General features: G+C 48.9%; 1 protein-coding gene across 2 annotated transcripts in view; it reads left to right on the top strand.

Moving 5' to 3' along the window:
- Positions 1-4,488: 4,488 nt before the first annotated feature.
- The window catches only part of LOC143426178 (ras-related protein Rab-37), an 83,778-nt gene continuing 65,486 nt past the window's right edge, over positions 4,489-22,780 (top strand). The window contains exons 1-3 of one of the 2 annotated variants that reach the window (XM_076899416.1): positions 4,489-4,507; positions 11,309-11,423; positions 16,716-16,973. In XM_076899416.1, the coding sequence (XP_076755531.1) occupies positions 11,361-11,423; positions 16,716-16,973 (321 nt within the window). In that variant the 5' untranslated portion in view covers positions 4,489-4,507; positions 11,309-11,360. Of the gene's footprint in view, positions 4,508-11,308; positions 11,424-16,715; positions 16,974-22,780 lie in introns of those variants that run through there. The other variant, XM_076899417.1, reaches the window with a different exon arrangement.

The raw sequence follows: 22,780 nt of genomic DNA, 5'->3' as shown, positions 1-22,780 counted from the left end.
GGGACGAGCCGCACGCAAGCCTCGCCACCCCTTCGCGACCGCTTCGCCCCTTTGGGCTACGTTACGGGACGCGCGGACTCGGGGGTTGATAATTCCAAAGCGAGGGGCTGCGATTTTATCGGCCGCGACAGGGGTGCGTCGCGGTTGCGGGAAATCTCGCGGACAGACGCGAGGGCTCTGCCTCCGCGCGTCGAAGGGGTGACTTTTCGAAGGTTCGCTTTTCAGGATACGACACGCGATAGTTCGTATTTCAGTGAATTAGTCAGAGGGTTTGGGGGAGATCGATCGATCTGACTTTTGTCGATCTGTTCTTAATGGTAATTAGAAAATGGCGCGTTTTGGTGCTGTGTAGATTGGGGTGGTTGGATAATTTTCGGGTATCAGCGCGGGGGAGTTTGAAAAATGGGCTTTCAGAAATTCTTGTGGAATTGTAGGAATTGGTTCGAACTTAAGTACGATGGATATATAAATGAAAGAAACAATAATGTTAAACAATCGTTACACTGAAAATTCTACACGAGTGTGTTTTATATAACTTAAAAATTATTCTTTCATCGTTTTTTGTATTCCACAGAGAATAAAGTATCGATTTTTCATCGTTACTGTCCGTCTGTCTCTTTATTATCTCAGATTCACGCGTCCAAACTTCTTCGCCGGTGAAACCGCGCAAGAACTTCAGAGCGCAATCGGCGAAAGCGATCTTCAGCACGTAGAACGCACTTCCTTCGTCCCAGCCGGCGTTTTCTCTCCCAGGCTTGGTGTCCAGTCGCGGAAACTTCTCTCACGCCGATTCGATCGCGATTTGCGAAGCGGCTCGAGCACGTGGAACGCTCTCCTGGCGGTCGTCGGCGCGTCTCACACACTGGGTGGTCGAAAAGTCACGCAATCCGTATCCTGATTCGTGTTTCAATACAGTTTGCGCGACATTTCAGCCACCCCGTATCGTGGCATTTATTGGTTAATCGATGCCGCGGTCGGCCATGCTTCATTGCCGGTTCTTCGATCGATGGACGTCTCTCTTCGAGTTCACTGGCAGAAACTCGCGTTCCCTTTAGTTTCATTACGCTGTTTGTGGACAAATATATCTCTTTATATCACAATACGTTTACAGATTTCAAAATTGTTTTCATTTTTATTCCAGCGAATATAAAGAGACATCAGTATCGTCTGAAATTGTTCTAAAACCTTCGTACAACGTTTAAAATCACTCTGATGCCTCTTTATAGATGCGATCACAGTCACATCGATTCTAGTACATAGATCACTCATAAATATATCATTACAATTAATAACAAATAATATTTTTCAATCGTATTCACGAACAATCTTCATTGAAGCTTTAAACGTTATCGTAGCATCCCGTATCGCTCAAAATGTAAACGACTGTTCGCGTGGAACAGAAACGGAGTGGCGAAAGCGACCGGCACAGTGCACGATCTTCTGTTTTCAGAGGTAATTTCCAAGGGACCCTAAATCAGGGATCACGAGGCCGCCACTCTGAATCGCAACCCCCTGTCCGACCGATCGTTAGCGCGAGCTTTCATTCATAAAATTCCCGAACATTCTGCGCAAGTTCGACCGACATACGACATAGCGAACTCTCTTTCAACCGCGAGTGGATTGTCCGCGTTGCATATTTAGGCTCTCTTTCCCTTTCGTCGGATCATTCCCCGTGTTTTACGAGCGACAGCCAGGCCTCGAACAACTCGCGTACTCGTACCGCCACCAAAAATAAATCCGCTCGCTACTCTCTGCGACGAGGGTTATTTATCATTCCCTTTAAACTTGGGCAACTCATTTACCAAACGTTTTTCCCCTGTTCCTCGCGCGAGGAAGATCCCTTGGCACGTCGATTACTTCAGAAATCCGGCTGGCAACCTCCGCCGACCTCTCGTTACGTTTCTGCCCGCAGTTAGGAATTCCGACGCCGAACGAACGATTAATCGATCCCACCGACAGAACGTCCCGTCGACGTTGCAGGTGTAATAAATAATTGCGTAACATATGTTCAACGCTCCGTCGCAGTTCAATGCCGCTATTATTCAACGGGCATTCTTACGACATCCACGCCGTTACGAAACCCCTACTTATCAATGTCACCTCTGCCATTCATTAAAACTATATTACACAACCGTGGCGAAGTTCGCGGACGATACTCCGTTCGAGCAGACGAACACGTCCCCTCGAAACACGTACTCACTTCGGCAACGATACCAGACCGCGATCGAAGCGATCCTGGCACTCTTCCACCACCGTCCATCCTGACAATCGCACGGGTCACGATCCCATAAGACAAACCTCGAAACTCGCGCGGCAAACTACATCACCGTAACTACATAAACTCACCCTCCGACAGTGAGCCCATCGACGACTCCCAAACTCACCATCGCAACATCGAATGATAAACAACGAATGGAAACGGCACCAGCCAGGAACGTGGCGAACGAAATCGAAAGCGGATGAGAGAAAGCAGCCCCAACTGCCGAGAATTCCGGTGGCCAACGCGGCCAGTCGCGAGCCACATCAGCCTCCAGCACCTCCTGCTGGTGAACCATCGCCACCCCCGGTGGTCCCGCGCCCATGGTACCATCGAGGCCGTGTCTGCGTGTGTACCAGTGACACGCGAACGCGTAGATCGCGAGCGTAGCCCATGGTGGGCCACCACGTGAGCGCACGCGTCCCGGCTGACGCAACACGTACGCTGACGTAACCGGGAGACCGAGATAGCCGAGGACGTTTTATCGAGTGGAGGTTAGGACGGCCGGTTGCGCTTGCGTGCGTCCTCCTTTCCTTCCGCGACACGCGTTCCCTTGCTCGACGCTCGCGTTCGCTTTCCTGCCGGAACCGTGCACACGGCTACGCGGTGACAACTGCACCGCGCGGACATTGGCCATCGTTACGCGAGGGACAACTTCGAAGAACCACCGCGGTTCCGTCGCGGTTCCGTAACCGTTCGTTGGTGAACCGCGTCACGTGACCACCGCAGGACCGCGACCTATCGCAACAACGGAGGCTGCACGCGATACCGTCGCGACGTGAACGACGACGACCAAGTCCACGCCGCGTCCCGTCGTGGTGTTCGTGGGTGGAGCGTCGTGTGATCGATAGCCGGGCAGACGGGGTGCACGCAACGACGGGCACAGCTTCGACAGAGGTGAGACACACGGGCGACCATGGACAGGCGCCACCACGCCAGTGACCACCTGCACTCGAACACGGGCGCGCAAGTGTTCGAGCGCATGGGGTTCGACGAATCGAATGGATCATTCGGGGATGCGCGTTGCTATGCTTCTCTTAGACGGGGGTTGTGCAGCGTGGCTGAGAGCGAGTGGGACAGGATCGCGTCGCCAGGTGGGGGACGCGTGTGCGTCCGCGAGCGTGTCCCTGCGTGATTTTCCGGTTTCGGGATATGCCAGTGAAATGGAAATTGTGAATTGGGGCCGCGCGGCTGGTGGAAAGTGCCGCGGGTCGGGTGGGTGTTGACGTTTTCGGGTGGTTGGGGGGTGGTTGGATCGTATGTGGGTCAGTGGTCGGTGTCGACGCCTCGGGCGCTGGTTCGACCCTCGCGGAGGGCGAAGGGAGGGTGCTGAGAGAGGTTGCTTGTGTTTTAGCTTGTGACAGGGTCGGCAGTGTTTTTTTTTTGAGTTTCTAGCTTGTTCCTTTTCGCGCGTTTTTCTTCTTTTCTTTTAAGTAACAGTGCAGTGTTCCCTTCTCGCTGATAGATTATGCACAGCGTCGTCTCGAGGCGAGCAGTGGCGGGTTTGTGCTGGTACACGTAGAAGATGTTGCGGAGAGTCGTATCGATTTGGATGCTTAGACAGTGTACAGAGAAACTTGGGTGTTGGTAGAGAAATTAGGGATGTAGATTTTTTTTAGTCTTCCTTGTATCGATTCTATGAAGTAGATTCGTTCTTTCGCCTCGTTCCTCTTAAATCTCACGATGAAAGGTACTCTGAGGAAATAAATCTGAAGACAGTGTCTCGTTAAATTCGTTCGAAGTTCTCTTAACTCAGAGAAGATAGAGTTCGATATCCCTAAGAATGTGACGAGAATTTTCAAGAATTGAACAAATCCTTTCAGATGGTACCGCGAATTTTTCAAACAAGTAGCCGCTAAATCACGACCTTGATATTAGTGCAGTCCAGGCCGCATCAACAGCCCGCAAAATGGAGGTCGGGCTAACCTTTTGAAGTGGCATTTAATCGATATCGAGCCACTGTTTCAAAGTACTTTACCGCATTCCCATCTATCGCAATAACGACGCTTTTAAAAGCACGCGATTAGGTCCGCTGTGGAGGCTCGTAAAATTCCATATTTCGCGACGAGAAATTTATAAACAACGGATTCCGTCCAACGAGATACCACGTTATCGATTCCACGAATCTTCTAAACTTCTCGAACGCGAGGACGTCGGCGAAATTGAAACGAACGTCTCGCGCGCGCGATTCAGTACGATCCGCCATTCGTGCTCGCACAGAAGTCGAACGAGTCACGTGTTGCTCGACCAGTGAGTAATTAAGTAATTAAAACAATTGTAGCTATCATAGAAAGGGACACGGTAAGTGAGTTAGCCGGCGAGTCGAATGGGAATGTTGTTCGTTTTTGCATAAAAGATCGGGAATAATAATTCTGACCCAGTTCCACCGCGTGAGGAGATACGTTTGTCTAGTGTGGCTGTAATTACAGGCATACGCGCATTAAAATAACCGCGTCGAAACGGGTACCGGTTCCTGTCCACAATTATCGCTGATTCAGAAGCCGAGCGCATAAATCGTTAACACGTCTCGATATCCATTTCCCTTTTTTTTTCTTTTACTTCATTTTCAACCGCATACGCGTCACACTAGTTATAAAACGTCCACGACAGCCTCATAATCATTTACGCGAACACGTAGCTTGTCGTTAAACATTATTACCGCGGCGTACGTTTCGATATTCCCTGGAATTATTTCGCTGGTAACGCCGTATCGCGTGGTTATCGCGCCGTTCTCAATTAGCAGCGCGCGTTGGTTCCTTCCCTTACCTGTTCCCCGGTTTCCAATTAAAACGTTACGAGAAATTTGTATTTTGTAGAGGGAAACAACGATCCACGATTGGGTAGCCTCAGCTACGGCGGTTGCTGAAGAAAATGGTAATTCGAGACGCGGCGAAGCCAGAATTCGACATGGACGTTCTCCTCGCGTGCTCACGGGTTATTATCGTTAACGATGTTATCACTTTCGCCATTACTCCGGCGAACGACGCATCCGGGTGCTATTTCTAATCGTAACCTCGAGGAACGTATCGTTCGCGGTGTTTCGTCGAGTTTTATTCAACGAAATCGCCTCGACTCGGTTCCATTCCAAACAAATTCTCTGTAACCGTGCTGCGTTAAAACCAGCGACACGAAAGCTAAATTCATCTCCATTCATCGGGGTTCACAGCTCGAACGATCGTCGCGAACGGACGAACCGACGAGTCGAACGATCGATCAGCGCACGAATCTAGATTTCGATCTCTGAACGCCTACCGATCTCGCCCTCGCGCGAGGTTCCCAATCGTCTCGTGACAGTACGCGAAGAGGTTCTGCGGGGCGGATCGAGCGGAACGAATCGATGAAAAGCGGGAAGCGATTGAAACGTTCGCGGGGCGATCGATCGTACGATCGTTACGCGAGTCGTGTAAGAAAAATTCGCAACCCACCGCGATCGATCTTTATTTAAAACGTCGCGTGTACGCTCGAGGATCGATCGATCGATCGATCGATCGGCCGGCTGAATTAATAAATCGCGGCCACGGCATAATGTTTGCTCGGCGGCGATTAATGGGCCGCGTCAGTCAACGGTGTCGAGTCGTTAACGCGATTATTCACGCCAGACATCGCGATGCTCCTACGGATGAAAGATCGAAAGCAATTAATGACAGAGGAGGAGGAAACCATAGGCGCGAGCTGCTTATTCTACGTCGCGCCATCGAGCATGGCAATTCATGGTTTCAGCTGGACACGGTTGCACGCGATGCGAGCCTTGATGCGATTTTGCTGCCTTCGAACAACAATAATCGATTTGTTATCTAAATCTTTTTTGGGCGACACTCTCGAAACGTGCGAAGGACGATGTATCTTATACGATGGCTTCTTACTGTTCGCATCGCGGGGGAAGTTTTATCTCAAATGGTTATCGCTATAGTTTGATAGATTTTCTTAAATAATTCAGGATGCAGTCGCTTAGAAAGGTTCCGAGGACGTGATTAACGACACATTCTCGGCTCCAGTGGATCGAGCGGAAATTGGGGCGCGGGAAAGCGTCGCGGAGGGTTGGAACCGGGTGCGAGGGCGCGATGGTCGCGCGGGGCCGTTTAAAACACGCGCGAGAGCGTGGCTGTCGAGCACGTAGGTGGGGAACAACATATGGGGAACCGTGGCTAAATATAGAGAGGAGCGCTTTTATGGCGTGCGGTCGTGCCATCGGGATCCACGGACGATCCACGAACCCCGATGCCCTTTATCCGATCCGGCCGTGCGCCTCTCATTAGGGCAGCGTCGCGTTATCCACCGGATCGCCATGATTTCGCGAGGCCAGTTTTCGAGTAGATCGCGTTCAGACCCTCGCTTCTAAACGAGCCTCGATTTCGAGGCGCGCTCGTTCGATGTGCAATCGAAAGGGCGTCGAGTTCTTTCAGAAAGAGCTCCGCTTTCGTAAACGCACTGTCGATTCGTGAAAGTTGAAACTGGAATTGGTCGATCAGAGTTCCTCTTTGGATCCCATGTGAATGAAACTCGCAATCTTCTCTTCTATAGTATACCAGAGAACGTAAAACAAACTGAAACAACGTCCAACTACGTATCTACGTATTCACCGTCAAAGGAACGGAAGTGAAATAATTGAAACTCATGGTGCATCTCGATTTTCAAAAGTTTACAGTTTAAGTTTAGTCTAGATGATTAGAACTCTATAAATTCTCACGTAAGACGCGATCAAGGGCCATCTGGTCGTTTCTATTCTCCAACAGAAGAAAGTGGTCGAAAAGGCACAAGATGGCCTCGTACGCGGTTCCGTACCGATTGGTTTCGTACGCGATACGGGAGCACGTCTTAATTTAATTGGAACGCGGGCTAGACGACCGTCAACGTCACGGTTCCGTCAAGGTTCACAGGCGGTCGATGAGCGGGGCCTTTGTTCAACGACGGATCACAATATAGCTACCGACCATGACTACGATTCGCTTGACTGGCCGTGGAAGTCGAGGAAACAACGACCGAGGAAGTACGCTGGGCGGTGGGTTCAAGGACGACAAAGGAATCTCTCTTGCAAATCGACCCTCGTTCGCGCTGAAAATCCTCTCGAGCAATTACCAAGCCGAATCTGACCAATGGCGGGGACTTCTGGAACACGGGCTGAGGTCTATTCTCTCCTCGAACTTTTTCTTTTTCTTTCTTCTCCTTCGCGGGTGTAATGGGTATTAAATTGAAGGAATTTTTCTTTTAATTCTTCGATAAGGATTAAGATTGTTTGAAAATTGATGCTTCGTTAACGATCGAGTGGGAATCGTAGGATCGATCTTATTTTTGGAGTTTCGATTCTTCTGAAGAAATTTCTGTTTTCTCGAGAACTTTTAAGGTTCCTCGAAAATTTCAGCTACTTCTCGTAGATATCTAACCTTAGTATCCAAACCGACGTCGAGTTATCAAAATCGAATTTCATCGAGGTTTTCATTAAGTTACCTCGGGTATTTTCAAATATTTTGACAGGATAAATTATGCATAATTGATACGTGCTCCCGTATACGTCAAAACACATAAATTAATTCGCCGACTATTATGTAACGTAAACAGATCCATTAATTAAACGGTGAATAATTGATGAACGCAAATGAACGCGGTGCACCGTCCGCACGTTGGATACGCGTGCGGAAAAAGCAGGCGTTCGTTCCAATTCTGATATTTCCCTCTAATGGCGGTATAATTATGAATCCTCGATGAAGGTTCGATCGATCAACGAAGCTGGAACCAAACGGAGAAACCCTCAATTCGGTGCATTCGCAGCACAAACTTCAATCCTTTCAGACAGGAAACGAATCGAAATCGTTAACCTGTCAACGCACGAAACGCGCGTCCACGGGAAGCGTTCTTCAGCGTGAAAACTCGCAAACAATCCGCTCTTTCCCTCGTTCATCGTTTCAATTACCTATCGGCTAGCTTCGAGCGCCCGTCGCGAGGTAACCTCGGAAAGGTTCGCGAAAAGCTGGCGATGGGCGGGCGCGTTCGATTTTCGCGCGGACGAAAACTCTGGCTTCCTTCGTTTTTTTCCCCTCCATCTTTCTCACGAGCGCGGAGGAAGAGGAAACCGACCCCGCTCCGTCTCTGTTCCTCTCACGATTCGAGAAGCGCGGGGGGAGATCCCCGCGGCGAGATAAGCGACGCGGCTGCTTTCCAATTCGCAACGGATGATCGCGCGGCAGAAGTGCGTGAGAGGTATAACGTGGGCGGGTGGAACTTATTGCGGTGGGTGGGCTACGCAGCGAGCGTGGAACAGAGACCGCCAACGGAACCCGTTCAGCTCCTCTGTTCCCGTGTGCGCTGGTGTGAGAAGCGAGCACCGCGGGAACAACGGAAAGGAAAGAAACGGACGCGACCAGCCGCTCGAGGGACGAGGATCGAGGGCGAACAGAGACCGGAGAGAAGAGTTATTCGAGTCGGTGGGACAACGAGAGAGACGAAGATCGTTCGTCTGAGCGAGAGAGCACCAGAAAAAGAGAGAGAGAGAGGGAAAGAAAAAAGAAAAGAAAAGAAAAAAAAAGAAACGCGCGTGACGCGAGTCGAGAACGACAGCGATAGTGGGGAACCGAGTCGTTCCAGGGAACCAAAGGAGGACGGTTCTACACTGAGCGGAGGGATGAACGAGGACGGAGACAGAAGGATCGCTGTACGTATGATACTCTGCGAGGGAACTGCGAGAACGGAGGAAAAAACTGTGCACGCAAGTCCGTTGAAAGAGCAGCGACTGGTTCGAATAGAGGACAGGAATAGAGGACCCGAGAAGGACGTTCTTACGAGCGTCGCGGCGGAGAGAAAGAGGAGGAGGAACAAGCGAGCGCTTAAATGGGGAACTGAGAACGATTGTGTCGCGGAGAAGGGACACGATGGAACGGTAAAAGAGAGAGAGAGAGAGAGAGAGAGAGAGAGAGTTGGTGAGAGGAAGATAGAAACGGTATCTCGACACGGTAGGGACTGAGGAAGACAGTTCCTGCTGCGACGAACAGAACCTATACGGTGCTGTGGATTGTTCGACAGACTGGAACCACGCGTGGAGGACAGAGATACCTTATTTGTAGCGAAGAGGAGGATGAAGTGCATGTATAGTTGTAGAGAGTAGTCCAATGTAGTATTGGTTACGAGTGCTTTTTTTTTTTTTGCTTTTGTTTAGAACCTATCTCCTGATCTATCTGTCGTTAGCTCATATTGAGGGTTTAGAATGGTAAAAAGAGATTGATATTGCACGTGTATGTACGCTGCGTTACTTGCTGGAGAACCGTCGGAATTGCGAGCGAGGAGCACGGTGAAATTAGTCCCTAAAGAGAATTTATGGCGGGCAAGCGAATGCGCGGACAAATGACGTTGGAGCACGTCCGCGGATTATTGAATAAACTTGTCTCGTTTCGGGCCGTGCTCCAGGGGATGTTTATTTAAAACGAACTCGACGGTTTTCCGGTGGCTGCCGGGGAGATTGCGAAAGTTACCATCGCGTGGGCGTGCATGCAACGCGCGCTGATTTCGATGGAACATTTCGGAACGAGAACTATTTCAAGACGCGAGACTCCGCTTTCCGCGAACGAGTGGAGATGAATTTCATTCGAAATTCCCATCGAGATTGCGTTGAAAATACAGACGTATTAATTCGTGGGTGGATAAGTTGCATTCATCGCGCGAATGGTACTTCTTCTGTGCGTTCTCGTGTTTTGGGCGAATCAACTCTTTGCAATCTCTCGCGTCCAGGTGGTCTGTATAAATAGAGCATTTTATTTACTTACTTTTAGTTCGAGTTTATAGCTTGTATTTGTTTGCACGGTAACTTTATTTAATTACAAAATTTATGGGACTTATTAATGGCTTTTGAAAGTAGCTCAACCAGTATCAACTATTTAATTAAGGTCAACCGTGGAACTTGTCCCAGACTAAAGGTTAACTTTCCAAGTATAGAAATTTCTTTAGAAATCAATTTCAATTGAATCGAATTCCGTACCCTGTATATGCGAATGCAACGTAATCGAATGTTAGTAAAATTGAAACGACGCACGAGAAAAGTTCACGTCAGATAGAAAGGTAAATCGTTTGACGCGCGAGACGCGGACAATTTGATCGAATTAGCTCGTTTCGTATTAAAATTTCTCTTCGACGAGCAGCATTTGTATAATTTAACGAAATTAATATATTCCGTTTAATGTAGAAATGATATTTGCGCATTTTAAAAAGGCGTCGCGTACGGTTGAAATCGAACAGGCTTGGTAATTTTTGCAAACGAGATTAACCTTCTCGGTATAATTGCACGGAGGCGTCAATTACGGGAATTAGCGCGGTAATTTTCGCGCGATTTTATTTACCGATGGCGAAGTGGCCAATGTGAACGCGCAAATTGCCCCGGGATAATGGCGACGCCCAGCATCCGCCTAAAGAAGCCGGGCAAATTAATGGGGCGAAGTTAAACCGCATGGTCAGCATTAGCCTGATTAACAGTCGCCATCGTTCGCGTTTGTTTCGCCCAACTTGCGAGCTCGTCCCTCGCTAAACAAATTTACGGTCCTCGCGACGCGATCGCTGGGCCAATTGCAATTTTTTTTCATCACTCGCGTAGCTACAGTGAAAGATTTGCAAGTATAAATATTAAAAATTAAAAAATATCCTCCTACTCTGTTTTTTCATCTTTTGTACTAAGAAATTTCTGAAATTAGTAGCAGGGGTTGCTCTCAAAATGTGAAGGATTCGCCTCTCATTTTGAAGTTGAGAATGAAAATACATCACGCGCAACAACTTTCACTCGTCCCAAACGAGATCGTTTCACCCTAAGAAAGCTTATCTCGAGAAAGCAAAACAACCCTTTGTCGCGTGCACCCTCCGCGAGGCATATTGGCATAATTTGCCCGCGCAAATGGGGAGGATCATCGCGGCTGTCGCGACAGACTGGGGATATTACGTTATACGTTTACGAGAAGCGCTCGTCTAAAGCTTGTCGCGTCGAACCCCACGCGAATTTCCCCCGAATCGAATTAGGAGTTTACAAGCTAACTCATGTTCACGGTGCTCTCTCTCCTCTCTCTCTCTCTCTGTTAACAGAGATCCGATGTGACGCTGTTGAACAGGGTGGTGGGCCGTGTAAAGGGTCGAAATGAGGGGTGGCGCTGGTGACGTCCCTACTGTGGTCACCGTACCCGCCTCTGCATCCCTTACCGTAAGTATGCGTACGTGCGTACATATTTCAACAGTCTTTGAATTTTCGAGTCCTCTCTATCGTTAATAATTCGTGGCGATTTTTATACTTGAGAAAAAGGTGGAGATGATTTGTTTTGTATTCTTGGAAATGGAAAGGAATGGAATAAAATATTGAACGTTAGCCAGAAATAGAATTGCGAGGGGTTAAAATGGGGTTAATAAAATATTAAACTATGAAAGAGAGAGTAGAAATAATATAAATTCACATTGAAAAGGGCAAATGTTATAAAATATGAAAGCAAATAAAAAGAGAAGTTAGATAGTGTTTGGCTCACTCTCTGGTTAGCACCAGGATTTATGAACGATGGTGATTCGGTAAATTCATTCGGTTCCGTGAAACGTTTGTGCTCCACAAATTCGATCGCAATATTATTATATCAATATTGAAATCGCGATTCAAATCGGGGACTCCGAAGTCCCGTCGCCCATTAAAGCTTTGATCAAGGGTCTTTTAATTGTACAATTATTTATTCATCGCGCAACATATAGGCGGTGGTTGGGCGATTCAGGTAAAACGAGGAACCTTTTACCATAAAATTCGTTCAATCCTGCAATCAGTTTTAAATACGTTCAATTTCAATGCTACGCTCCGTATCGAAAGAACGCTAATACAATTGTCCGAGCGTGCTGAAATTTCTAACGAAGAAACTACGAAACATCCAACGACCAAATCGGTACGAATATCGCTTCAAAAACGAAACGATCAACTCCCCCTGAAAAACGATTCGCAACGGAATACTAAAATCTTCTCGATGCTTAACCAGTTAAGTGCGTTTGACGTGTATACACGTTGTTGCTTGTTTGTAATCCCTCACCCTGCGCTGATCTTTAGAAACTAAATTCCACAGTTAACTGGTTAATCAATCCTACGCAGAGGAGTGTAAAACAATAACCTCGAAGCGCGTTCCAGTCAAGCTAATCCCAAAGCATAAAAATGCCCACTTACTTAACGCGGCAAAAAAAAAAAAAACGCGCGGACGAGGTCCAAACAAGTGCACGCTTTAAAAGCTTGCCCGCGACTACTTTTTTGCGCGGCCGTTAAAGACGCTTCGCGCTGAATACGCCGGCGCGCGGACGTTTCGAGCCGGCCGAATCCCCAGGAGGATTTTTCAAAGTGTCGCGGCCCGTTTCCAGGGGTGATTTCGCAAGCCAATTACCGCGGGCGAGTTTATCGTCGCGCGGAACCGGGCCGCGGGTCGTTGGGCAACGCGAGAACCGGTGCTGCAAGTATTCCACGGCACTGACAGCCGTGTACGCGCGCGTATATAGATCGGCATCGATCCGATCGGTCGATCGAGAGAGGATCGATCCAATCGGCGATATACCCCGCGATAACGAGGAATTTATCCGAACGGAAGGTACGCGCGATTCTCTTCTCCGCTTCTCCTTTTTCAGATCCCCATCGCCGCGAAATCATTTCTTCGTTTCTATCCTTCTCTTCTGGATTTTATGCCAGCGTGTCTTTTTTGGGCTGCGTCTCGAAACGGGAATTTTGTGTCCGCCTTCCCGTGACTTACGAAGCGATTTCAAGTAATCCTCGCCATTTATCAATGTTGCGATTGGTCGTGAAAGTGGTCGCAGATTCGATTGGGATTCGGGATAGCTCGAGCGAACTCATCGATTATAACGCGAGCGATTACTTTTGAATTGAATCGCCGGCGAGCAAACAGCGAGCAGCTTTTCCGTCCGATATTTTACAGATTGTTAGTAACGGCGAAATCAAACACGCGATAGGAAACCGGTAGAACGCACAGAACCAATAACGATCCGCGTCCATTTAATTTAATCGCTTCAATAAATTCGATCAACAATGTTTCCCGCCCCTTCGATCTGCGGATATCAAAACTGCAATGCAAATATCGAAAAATCTCTAGCGAGCACAAAAATCGTCGTCGAATCGTGAAACAGAATCGGAATATTTATTTATTCTACTAAAAATCCCCGATGAAAGACAGGGAAGCTTTTTCGTATATTAAAAAGTATCCCAAACGCGACTAAACATCACTTTCTGTGTAACCAAATCAGGATGTTCAGATGGACAATTAACGTGTACCTACGTACGAATAATCAAATCGCGACGCTTGCTCTCGCGAGTGTCCCGCGCGTCGTCCCGTTCCGTGCTCCCTCGAGGATGCTAATTTTCCGCTTTACGTCGACTACACGGTCGGTAGTTCGCCTCTGTCGGCGGTGCTCGTGATAAATTCATGGGGTACGAGCGTTCCTCGTCTTGGCTAGGGGTGGGACTACCCCTGATTCCGACACGGGCCGACACGGGGCGGTCTGCTGCCCGAAAAGAAATGGAGGGCGAAGCGTCGCGTTCCTGGCTCGCGTGTCGACGATTCTACGCTCGACTTCAACATCAGATTCCAGTATACTCGAAGCGCAAATATATTTCGAGGGTAGCTAGAAATAACGGTGTCTGTTTAACATCGAAATCAAGGGGACGATCGATTGTGTTCGACTGTTACAAAAATTGTTTCCGCGCGCTGAACGACTAAATGGTAGAAAGTACGATTGCAGGGTTATCAGAGGGATTACGTGTCGACAGATATTTTTAATTAAAGAAAGATGAGTAGCAATGCTGCGGTTGGAGCAATTATCGCGTTACGAACGCGATGGACCAGGGGACGTTTTAATAAATCGCGATCTGGCGGCGTTACTGTTATCGCGACACGTAGGAACATCGAATTCGTTGGAACGCGCGTCGTACGATGTTTCCTCTCGTACTCGGCCGCGGAAATTGAATTTTCTAGGAGCCAGCCGAATGAAAGCCTCCTCGCGGGTCGTGCTTTCACCGAATCGTCCCGACGCGATCGGTATCGGTTTGATTATCGACTTGGCTCGCTCTCGCCCCGCTTTTTCTTGTTCTATGGAAGGAAATGGACGCGTGTTTCGTCGAGGAGGAATGAAATTTTCACCGTGACTGGAAGAAATCTCTGCTCTTTCGTAGCCGCTCGATCGAAGCGCGATTCGTTTAACGATTTAACTAAGCACGCACGTAAACAAATATAGAAACAAATGCTCGCGTAATTTAAAAAGAGACTTACTGGTCGACGTTAGAGGAAGCTCGAGGAGAACAGTCCACAGCTGTGCTTTTATTTTTTAATTCAGGATACTCTCGATGGAACTCGTTCAAGTGTCATAGTAATGATGCGTAAATATGGCGGTTCAGCGCGACAGGAGCACGCAGCGACGAGGATTAACGTGTCTGAAATATGTAACAGAGAACAGAGATAATAATAATTTCTAATGCTTAATGATGCGTATATATATTTTTCTAAATTTTCAGTATTCATCGAATTTATATATCTATTAATTTATAACAGAAATATCGATTCTTTATTCGCTCGACAGTGGATTTTTCACGATTATTCTTTCTACGCGAACGAGCAAATATATTTTCCTCTTACTATTTACTAGCAGCGCGCAGTTGAACGTTGTTATCACGCTAAAACGAAATTGTACAGAGCAGAGCGCGGTCCACTATCGCGTTTGAAGATTCAAACGAGGGCAACGACGGTCAATTATTGGAGCAACGTTAATTTCCATCACGATCACGTGGATATTAAACGTATCATCCGTGAGATTGTTAATCCGCGCGCGTTTATCCCATTGTTTATGACGGTGTCCAGAGCGTACGGGGAACCGATACGTTTCTACCGTACGTGCACGGTTGAAGGCGAGATTCATGCATGATTTATGGCAGTTCTCGAGACCGCGTAGAGGCGTCGAAGAAATCCGATGTAATCTCTCCTCTGCGTCCAGCGAGCTCGAAAGTCGCTGGTATGAATGTTTCAGAAACAACGTATACTCTTTTTTGAAAACTACTTAAAATTTTTTTCTTTCCACCCTCTGATTGGCTTTTCTTGGATCCACGCACAGTTACTCTAATCCATAATTGTATTAAATTGACGTGATTCAACATACTTGCGGCAACGTATCCATATTTTTCTAAAAATTCAGTAAACCTTGCAAACCATTAACTACTTTCCTTCGCATATCTTCCATACATAGCTGAGAACAATTTAACTTTCATGATATCCAATTAAGTTCTATTTACAGACACCATAACGTAACGATATCCCAAGCGAGCCAGTAAAACGGAAGTTCACCGATTTGGCTCGTCGCCAAATACGATCTTTGCCTCGATAGAACCCTCGACAGCGGATCGACTCGGACGATGATTCTTTTCGTTGACCAGACGCCCGCCGAAATTTCGCTCGAACGAACACACGGCCCATCCAGCAATAACCGTATCGCGTCGTTACACACGGTGAACGCTAATCGAAGCGAGTCGCGATCTCAAAATGCCATCGCTAATTGGCATCTCAAGTGGCCGCAAGGCCGCTCCGCGTACCAATGGAGATGTCGACCGATCGAAGGACAGTTATTTCAGCGTTCGCGGCCAGGCACATCGTGCGTGCATGCGTGCGTGCGTGCGTGCGTGCGTGCGTGCGTCCGTTCGTTCGTTCGTTCGTTCGTTCCTTCGTTCGTTCTTTCGTTCGTGCTTCTGCGAACTGGTTTTCTCGGTAGCTTTGATAATGCGACAGCCGTGGCTCGTTCCGCTGAGAATTATCGCGGGCCGCTCTCCGTAACCGGGGACCGTTCCTACGCCATATACGACGCCCTGACCGTCCTTCGGATTATAATAAAATATTAACCGGACAACAACTCGCGGGAGTACGTCTTCCGATCGGGAATCGATTCACCCGCGAGTCGCTTCTCGTGGATTCCGCGTAACCACGAGAGGCGGCCTGGAATCGAAGTCCGAGAAGGTGGTCGACGGGTGCTGCGCGAGGGGCGGCTCGTCGCACGGGACAGGGGTTGAAGCTGGATTCGCAGATCTTCGATCGAACGATGGACAGTTGCGATGGAATAGTTCTAGTATCAAACTTCAACGATTTAGAAAGAACTTTGTTCTACTTTTCTTTTTTCGATAATACGTATCGTAGTATTTGGGATCAGAGAGTGAGCCGTCGATTTATGTTTGAAATTGCAAGAGAATTGGTCGATTCTGGTTTGTATACGATTTATCAAATTGACTTACGATTCGTATCAAGTGCGAAGTTTAACCTCGACGATCGATCGATAACCTGATCACCACATTACGCGATTTATCGAGTCGCAGGATCGCTGGTACCGAGCGATCGCTTCCGACGAGATCGTCGCGTCGACCCGCGAGGCTCGCGATCCATCAGTAATCCGGGAATTGATCGCGCGCTCACGTTCTCGTGCGATTTTTCGCCGGCAGGTGATGACAGGCGACGACAGCATGAGCGACGACGTGTTCGAGGTGGAAGAGGACACCTCGATGGCGGTTTCGAACGGTCTGACGCCAGGGTCCGTCGATCGACCTTCAGCCGCGACACCCTCGCCGACAGGGTACAGGGATTACAAGCCGCCAGCGGAGGTGTTCGCGGAGAACTACGGCTACCCGACCAGAAACGCGGACAGCATGAGGTGCAACCTGCAACGAACCGCGGACGAGGACATCGACATGACGCACAAGGTGAGTTTCCCAGCCATCGAGCCACCGTTGGTTACGCGACACCGTTGGTTACGTGCAGGTGGAAAATCGAGGGTGGATTTGAATCCAATTTCGTTGAAACGCGAGCCTCCTTTGATGCGCAGGGAAAATGGATTCCTGAGGAAAGTGGATTCACGTATTGGGTTGTAGTCGAAGATCTCCGGGATGTCCTCGAGATTTTACATTTCGCTGGTTTCACGAGATTTCAGATGTACGGATTTTTCAGATTCCTCAGACTTTTATCATACAAATTTCTACTTACAAATTGCTCGTCGAACAATTCTAAATGGCACGCTATTTACGCGCAGAGAAACATCTATTCGTTCCGTAGAATTAAATTCAATCTAAATCATTCCTCCCACGATGGGTTCGCGTGGATTTATCAACAACCCACTCACCAGCACCCAGGCCTCCAAGTATCCACCCTTTGCTCGAAGAAAACGTTCCTACCCGCGAAACCCTCCGCGCGCGATCCTGCGAGCCCACGCAGCCGTATCCATTACCCATCTCGCGTCCCTTCGCGACGTCTCGCTACGTCCTCGCCCGTCCACGGTCCACGGGGATGGTTCCTCGGTGGATATCACGGGAGATATTCCCGACATGTACCCGACCGGTGGAAAATATTCACCGCAAGAACGTCGTTTGATATTCATTACCGGCTCATTTGCATGATGGATGGGACACACGGTGTTCCTCGGATGTAGCGGCAACAAGGTCAGTCATGCCTTCGTACCAAGGACAGGCGGGCCTCCTCCCCGTGGCAAGCCGCCGGAATAATGATCGGGAATGCCCGGGGACCGCGGGTATATACGGCCCTCGACACGATCCCCTGCGTCCTTCCTTCGGCTTCTTCCTTTTATTCCCGGCCCTCTCGACGGGGCTGAGCCGTCTTCTCTCTCTTTCTCGCTCTCTGCTCTTCGTTCTCTTTCTCTGTTTCTCTTCTCAGTCCACGATCCGTTTCGTTTCCTCTTCGTCGAACCCTGGCCCCGTTCGCTGCCTCTCTCTCTCTCTCTCTTCGGCACGTTCCCTCGCCTTCGACGATCTCTCGTCTTTCTCGACTGCCTCCGCGTCCGTTCGGTTGCCTCGGTTTTTTGTATTTGCACTTGCCGAGGAGCCTCGCGGGTTTCTTTGAGTTTTCGCGTTCGATCGATCTTCCACCACTTCGGGGAAGCATTTTTGGGTGTCCCGTTCGAGTGATTCTTGTTCTCGTTATTGGTATATTGTTCAAATTGTGGGAACGTTCTTTTTGGTTACCGAGAATGGTTTTGGTGGTACAGTGAGGGTTGTGTAAATTTATGCATTTGTCATTGGTATAGTGGAAGCTTGAAGAATCTGCACGAAGGCTTTCGAAATTTAGATTCGAGCAAGAAAGGGAGAAGGACGAGGAAAAAAGACGCGCGTATCCTTTCTGTCTCGAAACAACGAACGCATCTCGAGTCTAACACAACCATCCGCAGTCGCTCGGATGCACCATTTCCTTTCCGCCGTTCTCCTTTTCCATTACCATTTTCCGACCGTCTCCTCGCATCCTCGTTCCCTCGCATACCTCGAACAAGAAAAAAAGGGGGAAAAAAGCGAAAACCCTCGGCTCTCCCAGCAGTCATCTAACCGGCAAGCCAGATCTCATTTCTCACGGCTGGTATCGCCTTTGCTCGTCCTTTCCACTCTCTCTCTCTCTCTCTCTTTCTTTCTCTCGAAAGCGTTAAAAAGAGACCAAGAGAAAAAGAGAGAGAGAGAGAGAGAAAGAAAAGGGGCATAGAGGCGGGATTTTACGATCGACCGGAAGCGATATCCCGATTTGCCTCCGATTACAATGTGTCCGCCGTTTTACGATCGAACACAGAGCGAAACGGTTACTGCCCCGGTGGCGGCCCTCGAAGGAGATCTCTCGTTCGAGTCGCGAGATATCGGTTCCGCGGTGGAGATCGTTAGTCAGACCTTGCTTCTCTTTCTCTCTCTCTCTCTCTTTCTCTCTCTATCTCTCTCTCTCTCTCTCTGTCTCTCTCTGGGACGTGCACGCTGATTCTTGCACGCTTTCGCGTCGAACTGGTTTCGCGTTTCGAACGAAACCCGCGTTTATCGGTCTGGGATCGACCGCGGTTCTCCGCGCCCGTATCGATACCGTTCCACGTACCGATCTACGAGTTTGCGCGCCTATCCCCGTCGCGTCGATTGATTTTTCGAATCCATCGCTGAGGTGGATTTCACGGTGTTACGTAGAGGTGGTAGAACGCTAGGTCATTCCTTCTGCGTTTGGTCGCGACGATCACGGATAACGCAGATCATTCCATTTTCGAGGTCGATGGCAGATCTAGGGGTTGATTTGAGAAAATAAGAGTCCAATAGTACGCGAGATTTAATTTCGCTCGATTTTCGATCGATCAGCCGATCGCCTACGTAAGTCCAGAAGCATTCCATCTGTCGCCAGCTATTCTGATAGATAAAAGCAAAAAGTAATGCGATCTACTAAACAACAAATGGCCGGTCCCCTCGCAATCCTACGTAGCCCAACAGAAGGCCTCTTCCGTCCCTTTTACCACGGGACACACGGTGCACACCGAGCGGCGTCGTTCGAGCCGCGTGATTCGCGAAGCGTTTTCAGGATGTAACGGCAATTAACGAGGGGCTATCCTGCGGTAGGATTCGAGGGAAGTAGCCGGGAGTGTTCCAGTGATCGGTAGGGCGAAGTAAAACCGGTAGGGGGTCCGCGGGTCTCTCGAGCCGGTTCTTGCCTCGCGTTTTCTTCCACCGAGTACTCACTCCTATAAGGGATAATTGAAGAGCTCGTTGCGCTGCGACCGGCTGCACCGTTGCGAATCTTTCGGCGAGAAGGGTGAGGAGGCGCGTGCACATCGCGAATTCACCATTTCTTGCCTCTTTCTATTCAACGTCACCGGTCTGTTTCACCGGAATTCATTCAGACGAATTAGTTCCCGCGTTCACCACCGATACTCTTTTTCTTTTATAGCAATTGTTCCGTTTGTTTGGTCATTCCAATCGACGAACGACGCTGCGCTGGTCCCTCAGGTATTTCGGGACGCGGCTCGCTAACGCTGTTAATCTTACAGTTTAATGGAGCGATATAGGTAATGCCATTACGTGGGTCTATTGTGTGTTCCGGTAGAATAGTGGAACCTTGAGAGGATATCGGGTATTAGGGTGGACTATGGTAGAATTCATATATTCCGCGAAATAATCCCTTTTTTACGTATCCATTTTACTTCCAGTACTTCTGAAGAAACAGTTTGCATTTGTCTTAAATAGGAATTCGATTTTCTTACAGTTGAAACAAAATAGATTTCCATTAAACGAGCCAATCGAGTAAAACATAATTATCTCTGTCATTTCTTTAAGTTACTGTTCTCGCTATTGTTTAAAGGACAATTTAAAATAGCGATCTGAGAAGGAAATTCGCGAGGGAAGATTTGATTCTGATGCGATGACGCGCGATCGAAACGAGCGATTGATAAAAGAAAACGGTCGAGCGGAACGTGCGTCGTCCATTTACGTCCCGTTTACGGACCATCGTGATGGGCACTAAATTCAAGAGCGAACTCTCGAGCAACGAATCATCTTCGACCGAGTATATATTACTTGGAGTGTCCGCCGGCACCGATCGATAGGCTGATTCACGATAGGCACTCGAGCGGAGTGCGCGCCGCGTGGGCGGATTAAGAGCACAATTGGCCGTGTCGGAGCGGGTAAGCCGGACGCCGCTACCAACGGAATATGATTAAGCCATTCCTCGATACGTCGCGGCATTAACGTCGAGTCCTGGCCAGTCTCGAGCATCCACGGGGAAATTACGCGTTTCCACGCGCGCGATTCCTCTCTGGCTATCCCTGTTTTCGCGCAGCGAGTACCGCGGTGTGAGTTTTCGAGCGGAAATTAGGGTGGCGCTCTTGAGCTGACGATGGACGCGTTCGATATCGCGCGATCTAACGACTGATCCTCGACTCACAGAGATTCAACGAGTACTCGAACTCTCTTTCAATGCTTCATGGTACTTTGATACTTAATTGAATCATCAACGCGATTCATTGGAAGACACATTGAAAATAAATCTCCTTTGATCTCGAAACCAGAAATTTTTCAATCCTCGATTCTCGAGCAACGAAGAGAGTCGTTCGTTCTTCGAGTTCAGCTCGTTACTCGAGAGCGTCGCGGGGTAACCGCGGCCTCAGCCTTCGAAAGAGGCGGCGGGGGTGGGCGAGGAGGAGGAGGCGCGGAGAAAAAGAGGCGGCTGGATCGAGCGGATTTTTTCCGCGTGCACCGCAGTCTCGAGGAACGGCTAGAGAAACCGCGGTGACCTTAAGCGGCCGTGCATTTGGCGGGCTCGCGCAGTCGCATACAAATTGAGTTAGCGGCCTCGTGGTAATGGAGGAAGACGGGAGCGAGCCGACGAAAGTTCTCGTCGAGCGGTGCCCGCGATCTGAGCCTCGAGCTCGTGGAATTGCCGTGCACTTACATATATATATACACGCACGTGCTTTCCGTTGGATTCTTTCTTTTCTCCTCTCTGCACGAGCGCACCCGTGTTACTTGCTTCTGGAGCCTGATGTCGCGTGCAGATAGATACGTATCCGATTGGGTTATTGGCGAACTTGGCTGCCATTTGCATCGCGTTTCTGCAGACGTGTGCGACAATATATTAACATTTGCATATATATATATGCATTTGCATCAGTGTTGGACACGCGTGCATTTCTTTCAGAATTCAGTTTCACCTGATATCCAGAGTTTATGCAAGCAATTTTTCGAGAGCAAAAGTCGAATACAGAAATTGTAATTCCCTCGAAAGGAAAAAAGGTCGCAAGAATCGGACGGATCGGTCCAGCTAGATGCTATATAAGCGACAGAAGCGATCGGGAATTCGGATTACAGTAATTGCCCGCGTTAACTCGATTACCGCTATAAACGGAGCCGGGGCCCGGCTCGAATCGGCGACAATGCCCCTAAAAATGGCAAACGTCCCTGGGACACGTTAGTCCTTCTTTCAGCCGCGTTTCACCTGGCGTTGCCCGATCGAAAAGGTTGACTCTCCTTTTATCGTGAACTCGAACAGAGCCGACTGGTCGACAGGCGAAACGGGGATTCGAGCCGCGTTTTTCGCGTCCATGCCCGATTGGTATTCCGCGCGCCGCCTCCCTCACCTGGGAATTGTAAATTGATAAACTTCCACGCGATAAAGATCGAGAGACGGAGTGGCCCGTCGATCGTATACCGAGCGTGCTCCTCCTCTCCATAGAAATCCACCGCCGTCCAATTTCTCCGTCCACGTTCGGATAGATTTTCTCCTTTTAGTTTCCATTCGCGTGCATCATCAACGAGTAAATTGAACGTTCGTCAACCGATGTGTGCGCATCCCGTTTTCTTTACTCGACGATCGATTCGTTAGCGGACGATTGTAGTCGATGTCGTGGACGAATAATCGGTTCGTCACCAGCGGAGATCAAAGCGGAACCCGATTTTTATCCAGCGAGGGGCGAATCAATTAAATTTTCATTCACGAATCGGGCGCTGGTCATCGGGAGGCCTCGAATCCATAATACATAAAGAGGTACCCGGGGAATTTGCAATTCCGAGCGGGCAGAAAGTTCGTTTGCCCTGGTAATGGGCGAAGAAACGCGGCGGCCGAGTAATAATTTCGTTCGACTATCGCGCGGCGCAAAAAACGGGCCAAGCGCCCGCGGATCCTTCTTATTGTTCGTTCGTAATTGAGTTTTTCGTTAATGCATTCCGAGAACGTTCGATCGCCCTCCCGCTCCTCCGTTTCTTCGCGATCTTTC

This window comes from Xylocopa sonorina, chromosome 8, assembly GCF_050948175.1.
Source record: "Xylocopa sonorina isolate GNS202 chromosome 8, iyXylSono1_principal, whole genome shotgun sequence".
In the NCBI taxonomy this organism is placed as follows: Eukaryota; Metazoa; Arthropoda; class Insecta; order Hymenoptera; family Apidae; genus Xylocopa; species Xylocopa sonorina.
This window is presented reverse-complemented; position numbering and strand designations above follow the sequence as displayed.